The 16,586-nt window shown below is 46.1% G+C and overlaps 1 protein-coding gene and 1 non-coding gene across 3 annotated transcripts in view; one reads left to right on the forward strand and one right to left on the reverse strand.

Moving 5' to 3' along the window:
* LOC110298307 (integrin alpha-M) overlaps positions 1 to 15,158 on the reverse strand; it is a 53,687-nt gene extending 38,529 nt beyond the window's left edge. For both annotated transcript variants that reach the window (XM_021167472.3, XM_021167473.3), the window contains exons 1-6: positions 15,080 to 15,158; positions 13,087 to 13,192; positions 7,424 to 7,527; positions 5,569 to 5,639; positions 5,304 to 5,421; positions 1,169 to 1,299 (exon numbers count right to left, since the gene is read on the reverse strand). In XM_021167472.3, coding sequence (XP_021023131.1) covers positions 1,169 to 1,299; positions 5,304 to 5,421; positions 5,569 to 5,639; positions 7,424 to 7,527; positions 13,087 to 13,192; positions 15,080 to 15,107 — 558 coding nt within the window. In that variant the 5' untranslated portion in view covers positions 15,108 to 15,158. The remainder of the gene's footprint in view (positions 1 to 1,168; positions 1,300 to 5,303; positions 5,422 to 5,568; positions 5,640 to 7,423; positions 7,528 to 13,086; positions 13,193 to 15,079) is intronic.
* An 827-nt stretch (positions 15,159 to 15,985) lies between these two features.
* On the forward strand, positions 15,986 to 16,145 carry LOC115031710 (U1 spliceosomal RNA). Its single transcript, XR_003837365.1, has one exon. It is a non-coding gene; the product is annotated as a U1 spliceosomal RNA (small nuclear RNA).
* Positions 16,146 to 16,586: the final 441 nt, after the last annotated feature.

The raw sequence follows: 16,586 nt of genomic DNA on the forward strand, positions 1-16,586 counted from the left end.
CAAGGAGCTAATCACAAAAAAAAATGGGGTATAGAACTAAACCAAGAATTCACAACAGAGGAATCTCAAATGGCTGAGAAGCACCTAAAAAAATGCTCAAGTCCTTAGTGATCAGAAAAATGCAAATCAAAACAACCCTGAGATTCCACCTTACACCAACCAGAATGGCTAAAATCAAAACCTCAGGTGACAACACATGTTGGAGAGGATGTGGAGAAAGAGGGACACTCCTCCATTGCTGGTGGGATTGCAAACTGGTACAACCACTCTGGAAATCAATCTGGAGGTTCCTCAGAAAACTGGAATTAGATCTACCTGAAGACCCAGCTATACCATTCTTGGGAATATACCTAAAAGATGCCCCACCATGCCACAGGGGCATATGTTCCACTATGTTCATAGTGGCCTTATTTATGATAGCCAGAAGCTAGAAATAACCCAGATGTCCCAAGACAAAAGAATGGATACAGAAAATGGGGTTCATTTACACAATGGAATACTACTCAGCTATTAAGAACAAGGACATCCTGAGTTTTGCAGGCAAATGGATGGAACTAGAAAATATCATCCTAGCCAGGAAGTGGTGGTGCACTTGGGAGGCAGAGGTAGGAGGATTTCTGAGTTTGAGGCCAGCCTGGTCTATAGAGTGAGTTCCAGGACAGCCAGAGCTACACAGAGAAACCCTGTTTCAAAGAAAGAAAGAAAGAAAGAAAGAAAGAAAGAAAGAAAGAAAGAAAGAAAGAAAGAAAGAAAGAGAAGAAGGAAGGAAGGAAGGAAGGAAGGAAGGAAGGAAGGAAGGAAGGAAGAAAGAAAGAAAGAAAGAAAGAAAGAAAGAAAGAAAGAAAGAAAGAAAGAAAGAAAGAAAGAAAGAAAGAAAGAAAGAGAGAGAGAGAACTGCCAGGTCTGGGTTCATTCAGAGAAGATGCATCTAAACCTCAGGAGTTTAGAGGTCTGGTGGGGTGGGAGTGGGGGTGGGGGAACATCCTCATGGAGACAGGGGGCGGGAAGGAGGTGTGGGATGTGGAACAGTCTGAGGGTGTACTGGGAGGGCAATAAAATCTGAAGTGTAAAAAAAAAGAAAATATATAAATAATAATAAGAAGAAAAACAGTGGCAGCCCGGTTGTCATGAGTGTCAGCCTTGTGTAGGGCTACCCACTAGCCCTCACCAAGGTTTTAGACTTTTTGAACTGCTCCATCACAGTTGAGACAAACTCCTTCATCTTCTGAAAGTCAATGTTGTTGATGCTACCGGAGCCATCAATCAAGAAGACAATGTCACTCTCCTGCTGAGGACATTCTGGGCAAGAGAGAAAAAGAATATATATTAGTTAAGTCATTAGAAATGTCAGCTTTGACTGTCAGCTCTCAGCTGGACAATGAGGTGGGGAAGGTAAAAAGAGAATCCTGATTTGGCACAAAAGAGAATAAAATATGGACAGATCTCTTGCACATCAGCAAGATGGGTGACCAGAAGTCCTTGGTAGGCAGTGCAACGAAAACCAACTGCATTTGGATGGAAGTAACTAGATGCAGGAAACCCTGCTGCTGCCATCTATAATACCTTGACCTTTATACCATGCATATATGTGCAGATCCAGACTCCTGAAGTCAGAGCCGTGTGAAACCATGCACCCAGCACCCAACTCACTAGCACACTAAACCCTGAACCCACGCTCATGAGATCAGAAACCAACCCCCACCACACTGTGCAAAGTTGGAAGTCATTCTCACTGTAGCCAATAAAGGGTCAACCTAGCTGATCCACCCACAAATCAGTCCTAAGTCTCACCATGACTAAACTTCAAGCTATACCTGAGTAAGTCAAGACCTGGCATAATATCATGGTGTAAAGCATCAGTCCAAATATCCAATCTGTGTGAGCCAGGAAGAGTCAGCCAACAAAACAACTATAGGTGTGGCAGTCCTGACACAAAAGCACAATCAAGACACCACAAAAAGTCAAAACGGCATGTCCCCACAAAAATTACCAGCTAAATAGTACTGGCCTCCGATGAGAGTCATTTTGATGAAACTATAAACAATGAACTTGAAAAAAATGTTAACAGATATGTTGATGGATTTCAAAGACAACACTAATAAACTCCTGAATGAATTCAAAGAAAGCACAAATAGTTGAATGAATTAAGAAAGTCAACTCTAGGGATAGAAATAGAATCCAAAAAAGCAATGCTAAATAAAAACAATATATGATGATGGAGAAAAAACTTCCATAAGAAAAAACAAAAATCTCAGTAGAAATCCCCACGCAGGGATTGTGTTTCACAGAGTATCAAGGCTTGAAGACAAAGTAGTGTGGGGCTGGCGAGATGGATCAGCGGTTAAGCATTGGCTGCTCTTCCAGAGGTTCAATTCTCAGCAACCACATGGTGGCTTACAACCATCTATAAAGGGATTTAATGTTCTCTCCTGGCATTGGTATGCAGGGGTATATGCACACAGGGCATGCATACCATAAAAAAGAAAGAAAGGACAAAAGAGAGAAAGGGGGACGGAGGGAGGGAGGAAGGGAGGAAGGGAGGAAGGGAGGAAGGGAGGGAGGGAGGGAGGGAGGAAGGGAGGAAGGAAGGAAAGAAGGAAGTTTTAAAAAGAAAAAGTAGTGTAATTGATTCATTCAGTCAAAAAGAATGTTTTTTTAAAAAAAACATATGGACAGAATACATGAAATCTTTAAGACACTATAAAAAGACAAAATCTACAATTATGAACATAGAAAAAGAAATGTTCTATTCCAGAGGCCTAGAAATATGGTTTTAATAAAATCATAGAAGAAAATTTTCCAACTCTAGGGAAAGAGATGCCCACTCAAGTACAAGAGGCAGACAGAGCACCATGTAGGCAGGACTGTTAAGGAAACTCCCCATATCACATGACAGTGAAAACCACTAAATATACAAAACAAAAGAAGTGTCCTGAAAACCTGTGAGAAAGGCTGATTGCACTCAAAGGTGGGCCCATCAAAATAACAGCTGGTTTTTTAAATTTCATCTCATTAATTTAATTTCAGTTGAGAATACTGAAATCCAGAAGGGCTTAGAATAATGGATTCATTTGAAGTTCTGAAAGAAAAAAAAAAAAACATAGCTGCCAATCCAGGCTGATATACTTAGCAAAGTTGTCATCATTGAAGAAGAAAGAAAAACTTACCACCATTTAAAAAAAAAAAAAAGCCACTAAAGCTGGCTCTAGAGAAATTCCTATAGAGTGAACATCTAAGAGATTCCAGGGAAAAAAAGAAAACTTGGGATAGTTGTTAAGTGAATGAGCACTAAGAATACACCAAACACTAAAAGCAAACAATCAGTTGCCTTGGTCATGGTGTCTCTTCACAGCAATAGAACAGTAACTATGGCAGTCTCCCTCCACTCTGCAGCTGAAGATGTCCCAGAACACCTGATTCTCCGCCTCCTCCCAAGTGTTAGGAGCACAGGTATAGGCCACTACACCTAGCTGAGCTGGACTTTTTTTTTTAAACTTACTCCAAAGAATTAGAATACAGCAGAGGTGATGAGGTGTTAATTCTGAAATAGCTGATAACAATTCTGTGATGACTCTCCCTGTCTCTGCCTCTGTCTCTCTCTCCCTTCCTCCCTCTCTCCTCCACCTACCCTTTATCCCTGTCCCCATCTATTCATCTATCTCTCTATAATAAGAATTTTGTTAAAAAAAAACACAGATAAGAATATGTTTTTGTTTTAATCCCGGGTGTGGATGTGGGGCTGCTTCAGATTTTCCACACCAGCAACTATGATTTGCCTGGTGCTCTATCAGAGGGATAGTTTTGCCAGCTACAGATAGTTTCTGCAAGTATATGACATTTGGAATTCTGGGAATTTTTCAGAGGGTATATAAATGCTAAGATCCAGATAGATAGCTGGTTGAAAGTTGTAGATGGATTGCTCATTGGTTGTTGATTCATGTTGTTGGCCATGGTTTGTTAAGTAGTCATGTGCAAACAAGAAAGAAGAAGAAATTCGATATCCTGGTGGTGAAGATCAAACGTGCCCCCAAGGAGCTCAACACCCCAGTCAGCAGGGAGTAATTTAAGAATAACGTTCTCCATTTTTGACCCTTGATTTTATTCAGAGATCTCTTTCTTTCCTCTCTGTCCTTTACTCTCTCTTATCTAGTGTAAGGGGGGTGAAAAAGAAAGAGTAGAGAAGGGTGGAAGAGAGAAGAACCCACACAGTAGCAAATGCTGGCTACACCTCTCCCCATCCCTGCCTTCCTGATTACCCCTCCTGTCATGCCCTGATGTCTCCTTCACTCTGAGATGATCCAGCTGATCCAGGAAGTGACCACGAGACAAGCCGCTGGGGAGACCCCCAGCCTACGAGAAACAGAGCTCACCAGTTCCACGGGCACAGACAGGAGCTTGGAGCAGAACCTTGTCCCAGTCAAGACTTCAAAGGAAGTGGAAGCCCTGGCTAAACAGATTCACTGCAGTCTCCTGAGAGATTCAGAAGTAAAGTCTAAACCATGCCAAAATTCTTGACTCACATAAAATTTGAGATGGTAAATGTTCACGGTTTTAAACCGCTGGATTTGTTAGGCAACAATAGACACAGGACATACAAAATGTGCCTGGCGATGTACCTGTTCACGTGCAGAGGAAAGAAGAGATAAAAACAACCACAGCAGCAGCAGCAACAGAGTAACCAGGTCCGTGTGAGATGTCAAGAGTTTCATGGTTGATAGTGAGATGACTAGAAAGCCACAGAGCAGAGGAAAGACCTCTTTGCACGCAACCTGATGTTTATTTTATTTCTTAGTTTTTGAGACAGAGTCCTGCCATGTAGCCCAGACTAGCCTCAAACCCATGATCCTCCTGCCTCGGTCTCCTGGTGCTGGCATCACAAGGAAGTGCCCCCATGAATGACTCAAAAGAGATGATATTTACTCCAGAATGTTAATAATGGATTATCATCTGGGATTTGAGAAAAGCATTCCCAACCTAATGGTTCTGAGGACATCTTGGAAAGATCCTTGGAGAACAGAGGCAGTGGGAAACTCAGAAGCATGATGGCTGAGGTAGAACGGGTGGGAAGAAGATGGAGCAGAGAGCAGGGTCTACCCCATCAACAACACCAAAGACTATGCTTAGGAGACCCCAGCAATGTGTAAAGCCCAGGGGTTTGAGCTCCTCCTCCTAGAAGTGGGCTAATGAAGTCACCTTAACTTCTCTCCAAGAGACCCAGGGTTTCTAATTTCCCTGTACCCAGACCCCCAATACACCACTATACCATGAACAGCCACCATCTCAGCCCGTTCTAAGGGACCTACCTCTGAGAGCCTCTGGGAACTGCTGGGGCGGCCTTAGCAGGTTGGAGCCGAACAGATAGCACAATCCATTCACATAAGTGTTCTCCTTGCAGTTTTGGTGCACCGTGGGGCCACAGGCCTGAGGGACAGAGCAGGAGTCAAAGGGCTGCCCCTGCCTCCCGTCCTCCCATCGCAGCCCCTCCACCCTCCACAAGACCTCCAGCCCAGCATCTCCCTCTCTTCCATCTCTCCCCTCAAGACCCTCTTCCTTTGGAGGGCAACTCACCAGCAGCTGCTGGGGGACAGTAGAAACAGCCAGGGACAGACCCAAGGACATATTCACAGCCTCTGGAGGTACTGAGAAGACAGATATATGCACAATAATCCTTGGGGTTAGAGGAGTTGTGAAGCAGTCAGGCAGGGACATGGCAGGGGTGCCCATCCATGTTCACTGTCTTCCTCACAAGAGCCAAGCACAGAGGCCAGTCAATAGATGACTGGATAAATAAAATGCAGTCTACGCAATGGAGTCCTATCCATTCACAAAGAAGAATGAAGTTATGTCATTTGCATAGAAGCAGATGGAATTAAGTAAGATAAGCTTAAGTGTGGGGAACTATTTGAAGTGGCAGTGGAGGTTGGAGAGGGTAAAGAGGATGAAAGGATTGAAGTATATTGTACACATGTATCAAAATGTCAGCCAAGCATGGTGAGGAATACCTTTAATCCCAGTAGCTGGGAGGCAGAGGCAAGAAAATCTCTGTAGGCCAACCTGGTCTACATAGCAAGTTCCAAGCCAGCCATGGCTACACAGTAAGACCCTGTCTCAAAAATAAAGAAAGAAAGAAAAAAACTAAAGGATGAAAAAGAAACTGTCATAATGAAACACGATTTCAGAAATGGGGTGTGACCCTGTTGGTAAAGTGTGGCCAACCATGCACAAAGCTTAAGGCCACATGTGGTGCCAGCACTTGGGAATGGAGCAGAAAGATCAGAAGTTTAAGGTCATTGCCAGTTACATAGCAAATTTGTGGTCAGCTTGGATACAAGAAACATTGCAGAGAGGTTAGGGGTATGGGGAAAGAGAGGAAGAGGGGGAGGAGAAGGGAGATAGCTCTCTTATATGACATATGGGAAGAGAAGGGAGATAACTCTCTTATATGACATATGGGAGGAGAAGGGAGATAACTCTTATATGACATATGCTACTTGTGTCTGTCTGGAATCTGAGATGGTGCCAGCCTCAGGATAGTTACTGCCATGAAGGCACAAGAACCTGTGTTTGGGTCCCCAGAACTGAGAGTAATAAAGAGAGTGTGCCCACACCCAACTGTAACCTCAGTACTAGAGAAACAGACAGAAGCATCCCTGAAATTCACTGGCCAGATGGCTCAGCAACTAAGGGCACTGTCTGCTCTTCTAGGACCTGGGTTTGATTCCCAGCACCTACATAGTGGCTCATAACAATCTATAACTTCAGTTCCAGGGACCCTGACACTCACTTGTGATCTCACTGGGCACCAGACATGCATATGGTACATATATACATACATGGAGGCAAATACACATAACAAAAGAAAATTTTTTAAAAGAGAGAGAGAGAGAGAGAGAGAGAGAGAGAGAGAGAGAGAGAGAGAGAGAGAGAGAGAGAGAGAGAGAGAAATGTATTGTCCAAACAGCCTAGCTAAATCAATGGGTTCCTGTCTCAAAATAAGCAAGATAGAGTATGGTCAAGAACAGCACTGATGGTAACTGTGACCAATGACTGATGATGACAATGACCTCCTCCAGCTGCACAACTGGCACATACACCTGCAGGCACATGTACACACCACACACACATACACACACACACACACACACACACACACACACACACACACACATACACACACACATACACACACATACATACACTGCTTTAAATGTTATTTATTCTAGCAAAAGGGTCACTTCAGCCTGGGAGACAGAGGCTAGACTATGAAAGGGGGCATAGCAAGGTTGCCTGAGGGGTCTGTAGACAAGCAAGAGTCAGGTGCTCCCTGCCCCACCCAAGATGCACAGGATACAGGAATGCTTGACAAGCCAGGGGTGTTCACAGAAGACTCTGTTCAGGAGCCACAGGGAGAGATGAGACTCACCTTGCAGGGGGATGGGGTCACACCGGCTTGTGCTGTAGTCACACTGGTAGAGGGCACCTGTCTGGTTAACAGCCTTTGCCTCCTGGGGGGCTGCAACAACCACACTGTAGAGAGGGGGCAATAAAAAATGTTCTGAACATAGGGAGAGGAAGCCTTACTTCTCTCTAGTTTCCAGGGGGGAGTAAGATTCCTGAGCCATAAATAGGAGGAAGAATTATCAAAGAAAAAATGAAAAAAAATTAATCCTAGAATGGGAAAGCCCTTTCTAAGAATGGCACAAAACTCTTGAGATAATTTTAAAAACTGGCATTTTATGGAAAAATCCTGTGAAGTTAGGATGGGAAAGGGGTGACAGGGAAGGATGGGAAGGCAGGGGCTAAGAGGTAGGTTTGCTCCAAACATATTACACATACATACAAAATTCCCAAACAATAAAAAATTAATATTTCAACCATATAACCATTTTAAGTAAATGTATACACATGGAAAACAATTAAAAGCGTAGTCGAAAGATAAATGACAAAGTGGGAAAGGAAGACTTGCAGCTTACACCCCAGATGACCTTCTTTGTTCTGTCAGTTCCCACAAACCAGGAAGAGGGAAAAGCAGAAGACAGGGAGGCGGGGTACATGGGGGGTAGGGCAGCAGGGAGAGGAAGGTAAGAAAAAAGGCATCAACAGAAAAAGCAATCACTGTGGAGGAAGTCTTCGGGGCCCAGAGTGGCCCTTGTCATATCAAACTCCCAGCAGTTGGTGTTATCCAGAAGAGACCAGAAAGAGATTGACGCTTTCAGTGTTGAGGAGGGGGGAACTCAGAAGCCGTTGATGGTTGTCAGGGAGAAAGATTCCTTTGTAAGCTGCCCGTAGAAGCTATACCAGCTAAAGTCATTGGTACAGTCACTGGCACAGACCTGCACAGAATCTTCAGTCTGTTCTTGGTGCCCGGTCTTGAGGGAACATATATTTGTTCATATCTCTCTAGAAAAGGTTACAAAACAAATACTTCCTATAAAAAGAGAAAACCGGCTGGTAAGATGGCTCCAAGGGGTAAAGGTGCTTGCCATACAAGCATGATGACCTGAGTTCAGTCTCTAGGACCCATAATGGAAGGAGAGAGCTGACTCCCAATAGTTATACTCCGACCTCACGTGTGTGCTGCTCACACACACACATACACATACATACACACACGTGCACTGCCTCATACACACACATGCACATACACATACACATACATACACACGCGTGCATACACACACACACACACATGCACTGTACATGAATACACTATTAGGTCATGGTCCTATCCCTGATCACTCTCACAGTCTAAAGAAATCAGACCACATCCCCCTGAAGCTCCCTCCCTGGGGCAGAGGGAAGAAGGCACATGATCTTACAACTAATTTATGTCCTACCTGGTACCTGGTACCTTGTTCTGCTCGTCACATGTGCCACCCCACACTAACTCATGTGGTGCAGAACTTTCCATCATCTCCTGAAAAGATGTAAAAGTTTTGGTGGTTTGAATATGCCTACCCCAGGGAGTGGCACTATTAGGAAGTGTGGCCTTGTTGGAGTAGGCATGGCCTTGTTGGAGGAAGTGTGTCACTTTGGGGGTGACTTTGAGATCCTCTTCCTAGCTACTTGGGAGACAGTCTTCTGACTCCCTTCAGATCAAGATGTAGACCTCTTGGCTCCTTCTCTAACACCATGCCTGCCTGGATCATCGCATGCTTCCTGCCATGATGATAATAGACTGATCCTCTGAACCTGTAAGCCAGCCCCAATTAAATGTTGCCCCTTATAAGAGTTGCTTTGGTCATGGTCTCTTCACAGCAATGGAATCCCTAAGTCAGACAAGAGTCAAGAATTTTTCTTTGGCTCCCAGGATTTCTCACAGCTTTCCTCTGGGCCTTCTCTCCCACCATCCTGTCATGACATATCTCTCTCTCTCTCTCTCTCTCTCTCTCTCTCTCTCTCTCTCTCTCTCTCTCTCTCTCCTCCCCCATCTCTGCACTGCCATGCCCCTTAAGCAGCTTCCCTTTCCTCCCTCTTTATTGAGAGCTGGGCAGATCTTATTCTGTCAAATCTTTCTCTGAGCCACCATGTGGGTGCTGAGAATTGAGCCAAGGTCCTCTGGAAGAGAATCTAGTGCTTTTAATCATTTGGCAATTTCTCCAGCCCTCGCCTTATTGTATAAGGCATATTTTTGAGCTCTCACTGAACCTGAAGCTCACCAATTTGTCTAGACTAGCTGTTGAGCAACCCCAGGGATGCTCTTATCTCTGCCTCTCCAATGCTGGGATAGCAGGTGTACACTATCATGGTTTTGTTGTTATTTATTTGTTTTTGTTGTTTGTTTGTTTGTTTTCATGAATTCAGAGATTTAAACTCAGGTCTTCATGCTTGTGTGGAAACCACTTTACCAACTGAGTTTGTTTTTTCCTTGTCCCTACAGTGAAAACGAAAACAAAATCTATCAAATCTATCCATGTTGTTTTATATCATATAGACTAAAATCATGACTTTTCATTTAAAGGAAATCTTTCTCTGATTCATCACTTTGTCTACCACTCAATTAGACATCACTTTCAAACATGGCTGCTTCCTTCTACAAACTAACTTTACCTTCATGACTAGTACTGTTAACTGGGACAAGATTCCTGTAGCTAGGAAGTCATAGGCCTAAGAGGAGAACGTACTACTAGTAGTCTACTAAGTGGACAGAGCATTAAACTTCTTTCTAAGTACTGAACATTACACCCTCAATGCATCTCTCAATCCTCATGAGAGAAGCTTCTTTTTAAAGAGATGGTAATTTGCAGAGACTCACAAATGATCCATACATACAGAATAAGAGACCGGGAGTGCTCAGCTCTTTTTTTTTTTTTTTTTTTTTTTTTTGTTTTTTGTTTTTTGTTTTTCGAGACAGGGTTTTTCTGTATAGCCCTGGCTGTCCTGGAACTCACTTTGTAGACCAGGCTGGCCTCGAACTCAGAAATCCGCCTGCCTCTGCCTCCTGAGTGCTGGGATTAAAGGCGTGCGCCACCACGCCCGGCTAGTGCTCAGCTCTTAATGAGACAGCTATACCACATACTTCCTCTCAAGGCTCAGGGATTATTACAAAACAGGAAGTGGAGAGATTGTGAGAGCCAGAAGCACTGGATGATAGCCATGAAGCAGTGTTTTCTAGACGTGACAGAGCTACCGCTCATTCTCAGCCTCTGTGGCTGCAGACACCAGCACGTCCTCATTCTGAAAAGATTATTTCCATGGTGAATCCCAGCTGATATTTCTCTAAAGGAAAGCGTTTCCGGCTTTGTGAACTGTGCCCCTTATCACTTATCTTTATTCTGAGTAGCAAAAGAGCAGGATTGGGTCTGATAAAATTTATTTTCAGAACCTGAAAGTAAGCCATAACTTGAGCAAAGCTCATGCTACAGGTTGAGGGTAGAGAGGTAGGCAACAGTTAGGAGGTAGATATAGCGACAGATAAAAAATCTCTCCTGAAGAACCACAAGAAGCCAATTGTCAGGATACCCCCTCCCCCGGCCCCGTGCGCGAGAAGGGATACAGGGAATAAGAAGAACTTTTTGTTCTCAACTTTCTTGGATTTTTAAAATTTGGACTCCTGAAACCTTACTACTGATTCAAAAAAGGAAAAAAAGACAAATCAGTCATGAGGGTGGGGGTGTAACTCAGTGGTAGAGCATCTGCAAACCTTGGATTCCACCCTCATCAAAGAAAAGAGAAGAAAAGAAAAGAAAAAAAGGGAAAGGAAAGGAAAGGAAGGGAAAAAGAAAAGAAAAGAAAAGAAAAGAAAAGAAAAGAAAAGAAAAGAAAAGAAAAGAAAAGGAAAGAAAGGGGAAGGGAAGGGAAGGGAAGGGAAGGGAAGGGAAGGGAAGGGAAGGGAAGGGAAGGGAAGGGAAGGGAAGGGAAGGGAAGGGAAGGGAAGGGAAGGGAAGGGAAGGGAAGGGAAGGGAAGGGAAGGGAAGGGAAGGGAAGGGAAGGGAAGGGAAGGGAAGGGAAGGGAAGGGAAGGGAAGGGAAGGGAAGGGAAGGGAAGGGAAGGGAAGGGAAGGGAAGGGAAGGGAAGGGAAGGGAAGGGAAGGGAAGGGAAGGGAAGGGAAGGGAAGGGAAGGGAAGGGAAGGGAAGGGAAGGGAAGGGAAGGGAAGGGAAGGGAAGGGAAGGGAAGGGAAGGGAAGGGAAGGGAAGGGAAGGGAAGGGAAGGGAAGGGAAGGGAAGGGAAGGGAAGGGAAGGGAAGGGAAGGGAAGGGAAGGGAAGGGAAGGGAAGGGAAGGGAAGGGAAGGGAAGGGAAGGGAAGGGAAGGGAAGGGAAGGGAAGGGAAGGGAAGGGAAGGGAAGGGAAGGGAAGGGAAGGGAAGGGAAGGGAAGGGAAGGGAAGGGAAGGGAAGGGAAGGGAAGGGAAGGGAAGGGAAGGGAAGGGAAGGGAAGGGAAGGGAAGGGAAGGGAAGGGAAGGGAAGGGAAGGGAAGGGAAGGGAAGGGAAGGGAAGGGAAGGGAAGGGAAGGGAAGGGAAGGGAAGGGAAGGGAAGGGAAGGGAAGGGAAGGGAAGGGAAGGGAAGGGAAGGGAAGGGAAGGGAAGGGAAGGGAAGGGAAGGGAAGGGAAGGGAAGGGAAGGGAAGGGAAGGGAAGGGAAGGGAAGGGAAGGGAAGGGAAGGGAAGGGAAGGGAAGGGAAGGGAAGGGAAGGGAAGGGAAGGGAAGGGAAGGGAAGGGAAGGGAAGGGAAGGGAAGGGAAGGGAAGGGAAGGGAAGGGAAGGGAAGGGAAGGGAAGGGAAGGGAAGGGAAGGGAAGGGAAGGGAAGGGAAGGGAAGGGAAGGGAAGGGAAGGGAAGGGAAGGGAAGGGAAGGGAAGGGAAGGGAAGGGAAGGGAAGGGAAGGGAAGGGAAGGGAAGGGAAGGGAAGGGAAGGGAAGGGAAGGGAAGGGAAGGGAAGGGAAGGGAAGGGAAGGGAAGGGAAGGGAAGGGAAGGGAAGGGAAGGGAAGGGAAGGGAAGGGAAGGGAAGGGAAGGGAAGGGAAGGGAAGGGAAGGGAAGGGAAGGGAAGGGAAGGGAAGGGAAGGGAAGGGAAGGGAAGGGAAGGGAAGGGAGGGAAGGGAAGGGAAGGGAAGGGAAGGGAAGGGAAGGGAAGGGAAGGGAAGGGAAGGGAAGGGAAGGGAAGGGAAGGGAAGGGAAGGGAAGGGAAGGGAAGGGAAGGGAAGGGAAGGGAAGGGAAGGGAAGGGAAGGGAAGGGAAGGGAAGGGAAGGGAAGGGAAGGGAAGGGAAGGGAAGGGAAGGGAAGGGAAGGGAAGGGAAGGGAAGGGAAGGGAAGGGAAGGGAAGGGAAGGGAAGGGAAGGGAAGGGAAGGGAAGGGAAGGGAAGGGAAGGGAAGGGAAGGGAAGGGAAGGGAAGGGAAGGGAAGGGAAGGGAAGGGAAGGGAAGGGAAGGGAAGGGAAGGGAAGGGAAGGGAAGGGAAGGGAAGGGAAGGGAAGGGAAGGGAAGGGAAGGGAAGGGAAGGGAAGGGAAGGGAAGGGAAGGGAAGGGAAGGGAAGGGAAGGGAAGGGAGAAAAGAAAAGAAAGGAGACCTCAATAAGGAAACTCTTCTTTCCCCTAGCTTCTTTCCTCCGTGCTCCGCATGGAGACAGCAGGCTCCCCTGAGGACTTTACCTGGTTCCACCAAGCTGGACCACACTCTGTCCAAAGCCTCTTGCATTCTCATGGAAGGTCATGGGATGTTCAGTGTCCAGGTTGAAGCCATGACACAAGGCTAGGACTGGAAGGATAACAGAGAAGAGTCAAAGCAAAAGAACCAATACGGTTAAGAGAACAACACACATTTCCACCCGTGACCATTCCTGTCCACATTCATTGAAGCTCTGATGATTCTGGGCAGGGATCCACAGTGTGGGATCTGTCTGTTATGTTTTTGAGACAGGATTGTATATAGTCCAGTCTGGCCTGGAACACTACAGTGTAACTGTGGATAACCTAGACCTCCTGGTCTTCCTGTCTCCCATTCTGCCTCTCAAATGCTGGGGGTGCAGGGGTGGGCCACCACACAGAAATCCATCCTCTTTTTCTACAGAAGACCAGCTGGTTACACAGAACCCAGCACTGGGGAGGCAGTGGCAAAAGTCTCAACAGTGAGTTCCAGACCAGCAAGACTGCATAGTAAGACCATAGAGGAAAAGGTGGTGTTGGTGTGGTTGTTTCAAGACAAGGTTTCTTTGAGTAGCCCTGGCTATCCTGGAACTATCTCTGTAGAACAGGATGGCCTCAAACTCTTAGAGATCCACCTGCCTCTGCCTCCCCAGTTCTGGGACTAAAGGTGTGTGCCATCACACCCAGCTTGAAGAGCTTTTCAAGACAGTGTCTCACACATCCTAGGCTGAAGACCATCTTAAGCTCCTGATTCTCCTGCCTTTACACCCCACCCCCAGGGTGCAGGGATTACAGGTGTACACTACTGTGTCCAGTTTATCTGGTGCTAGGGATCAAATTGAGAGCTTTGTACAGCCTAGGCAAGCCCTAGGCTTCACCTCTATCTACCAAGTTTTCATCAAGGAATCTCAAGCTGTAGCCCATTATCACAATTTTTGTGATACAGGTTTATCCAGGAGATGAATGAGACTCTTAAGGAGTGACATTTCCCTTCACTGGGAGTAAAGTTAGCATCCTCTATCATTGATGGATGATAGATGTGTGTCTTTTAAGACCACAGGCCAAATATGCTGACTCAGGCTCAAGGGCCTGCACAAGTGCCTATGATGGGGTATGACCAGTCCCTCTCTAAGCCCACAATGGCCTCTTCCCCCACTGTCACAACCACAATGGTTTACACAACAAAGGGCTCAGTTAGAAATTTTCCTTCCTATGCAAGTTTCAAGTAGTTCCTTCCCTTCTTGACTCCCTCTCTACAAAAATAGACATAAAAGGAAACAAAACAGTTTTTTTGATTATCAGTCATTCAACAAACATCCACACTAGGTTCTTGGTAATTAGAACGTAAGGCTAAGGAGAAGTGGTATGTGGTGGAACACAGCCGGAAATGTATCTGCTGTGCTCCCTGGTGCAGCTCCTTCACCTCTCTGGATCCTGGTAGCCTGTCTGCCGAACAACCCTCTCAGCATCGATGGATTTAGTCCTTCATCCATGCATCCCTAACCATTCCTCCTGCCTACCTCTGCTCTTTTTCTCTTGGAATCCTTTATCCTTCCCTAAAGCCCTTTGCCTCTTCTCACCTAGCTCCTTCCTATTCCCTGACCTTTCTCTCCACTCACAGATTCAAAAGATCCCCTCCCCTTCTGATACCCGCTACTGACTTCCACTAGCACTGCACACACCTGATGGATAGACCTGCATCCAGGTAAAACACCCACACACACACACACACACACACACATAAGATTCCCTTTTTTCAAAGAAATAGCCAAGAGTTTGTCCAGCAAGGTGACTCAATTGGTAGAGGTGCTTGCCATTAAACACCGACCACCTGAGTTCAAGTCTCGGTATCCACATTCCCTAAAACCCTCGGCCTCTCCCCACCTACTCCTTCCTATGACCTTCCTCTCCATTCGTAGACCCAAGAGATCCCCTCCTTTCCAATCTGAGGACCCCCTTCTCCCCACCCTGAGGATCCCCCAAGACCCCGCTGACATACCTGTTACCAGAAGAACTTTAAGAGTCATGACTTAAAGGAACAAGGCCCTGGAAGAAGTGTGAACTGTGGCAGGCACCACAGACACTTTGAGGAAGCCACCAAGGCCAGGAGGGAGGGGTAAAAACAGAGAAGTATGAGGAAAAAGCTATGAGAGACTCAAAGAAAGAGGGTGGAGGCTCTACAAGCACCCAGCCCTCTGTAGCCTTCCTCTGGGACAAAACAGCCTGCTCTTCCCTGACACCCTGTTTCCTGGCCCGAACCATCAAGGTGCCATCTGACACTTGTCTACCTCTGGGATAGCTCAAATATTATGGAAAAAAAAAAAAGCTAAGTAGTAGGCTCAGTGTTTAGGATCAGACTGGTCTCCCAGGGGACCCACAATGTGGGGACTGGTTCCCAGTACCCACATAGAGGCTCAGAAACTGTCTATAACTCCAGTCCCAGGGCATCTGGTGCTCCCTTCAGCACTCATGCACAGACATGCATGCAGGGAAAACACCCACATACATACAACATAACAAATCTCTTCAAAAAGAAAAAATAGCCAAGAGTTGGTCAGCTAGGTGACTCAGTTGGTAAAGGTGTTTGCCACTAAGCGCTGACCACCTGTGTCCAATCCCCAGTTTCCATACGGTTGAAGAAAAGAACCAGCTCCTTCCAGCTCTCCTCTGATCTCTACATCCACGCCATGGTACATGCGCACACATACCCAAAGAGGAAAGAAACCATCGGCTTCTAGCCATAGTGTGGTGTTCTATATAATTCATGAAAGTATTTTGAAAACAGAACTTGATGTTATTATACACAGTGGAACTGAAGGATGTATTGGGAGATATTTAACCATTCCTACCTTGCTGCATGTGGAGTCTACTTGAAGTTGTTGTTCTTAAAAAACAATGGTTTCTCGTACTTACCTGGCAGGGGAAACACTATGATCAGGAAGATAGTTTTCCCAAGCGAGGCACACCCATTGCACTTGGGATGTGCTGACCCGTGATTTTCCCAAATCTAGGATACTCGACTATGTGATTTATGGTATGGAGGACTGTGTCTACATTTATCCCTTGGCCGAGAAAAAAGGTGGTTTCTTTACTCTCTGGGTTGTGTTTTGTTTTGTTTTGTTTTTGTCTTGTTTACATCTACTTATTTATTTGGGGTGTGTGTGTGTGTGTGTGTGTGTGTGTGTGTGTGAATGCTTGTGGGTTTCATCTGTGTAAGTATGAAGGTCAGAGCACAGCTTGCTGGGGTCAGTTTTCTTCTTCCACCATGCAGGTCTCAGGGATCAAGGTCAGGTCCTCAGGCTTGGTGACAAAGCACCTTTACCCGCCACCTCGTGGACCTTGTTCTCTACATTATCAATGTGTTGTCCAAGCTGATCTTGAGCTCAATGACTCAGTCATCCTCCTGCCTCAGCCTCCCCAGCCATAGACCTACAGGCATGCACCCGGGCCTGGCTTCCTTCTCTTCATCTTGACACATTTTCTATTGTTCCTAGTTATATTTTACA

Source organism: Mus caroli, unplaced genomic scaffold, assembly GCF_978045245.1.
Source record: "Mus caroli unplaced genomic scaffold, Mus_caroli_1 scaffold_8, whole genome shotgun sequence".
Taxonomy (NCBI): Eukaryota; Metazoa; Chordata; class Mammalia; order Rodentia; family Muridae; genus Mus; species Mus caroli.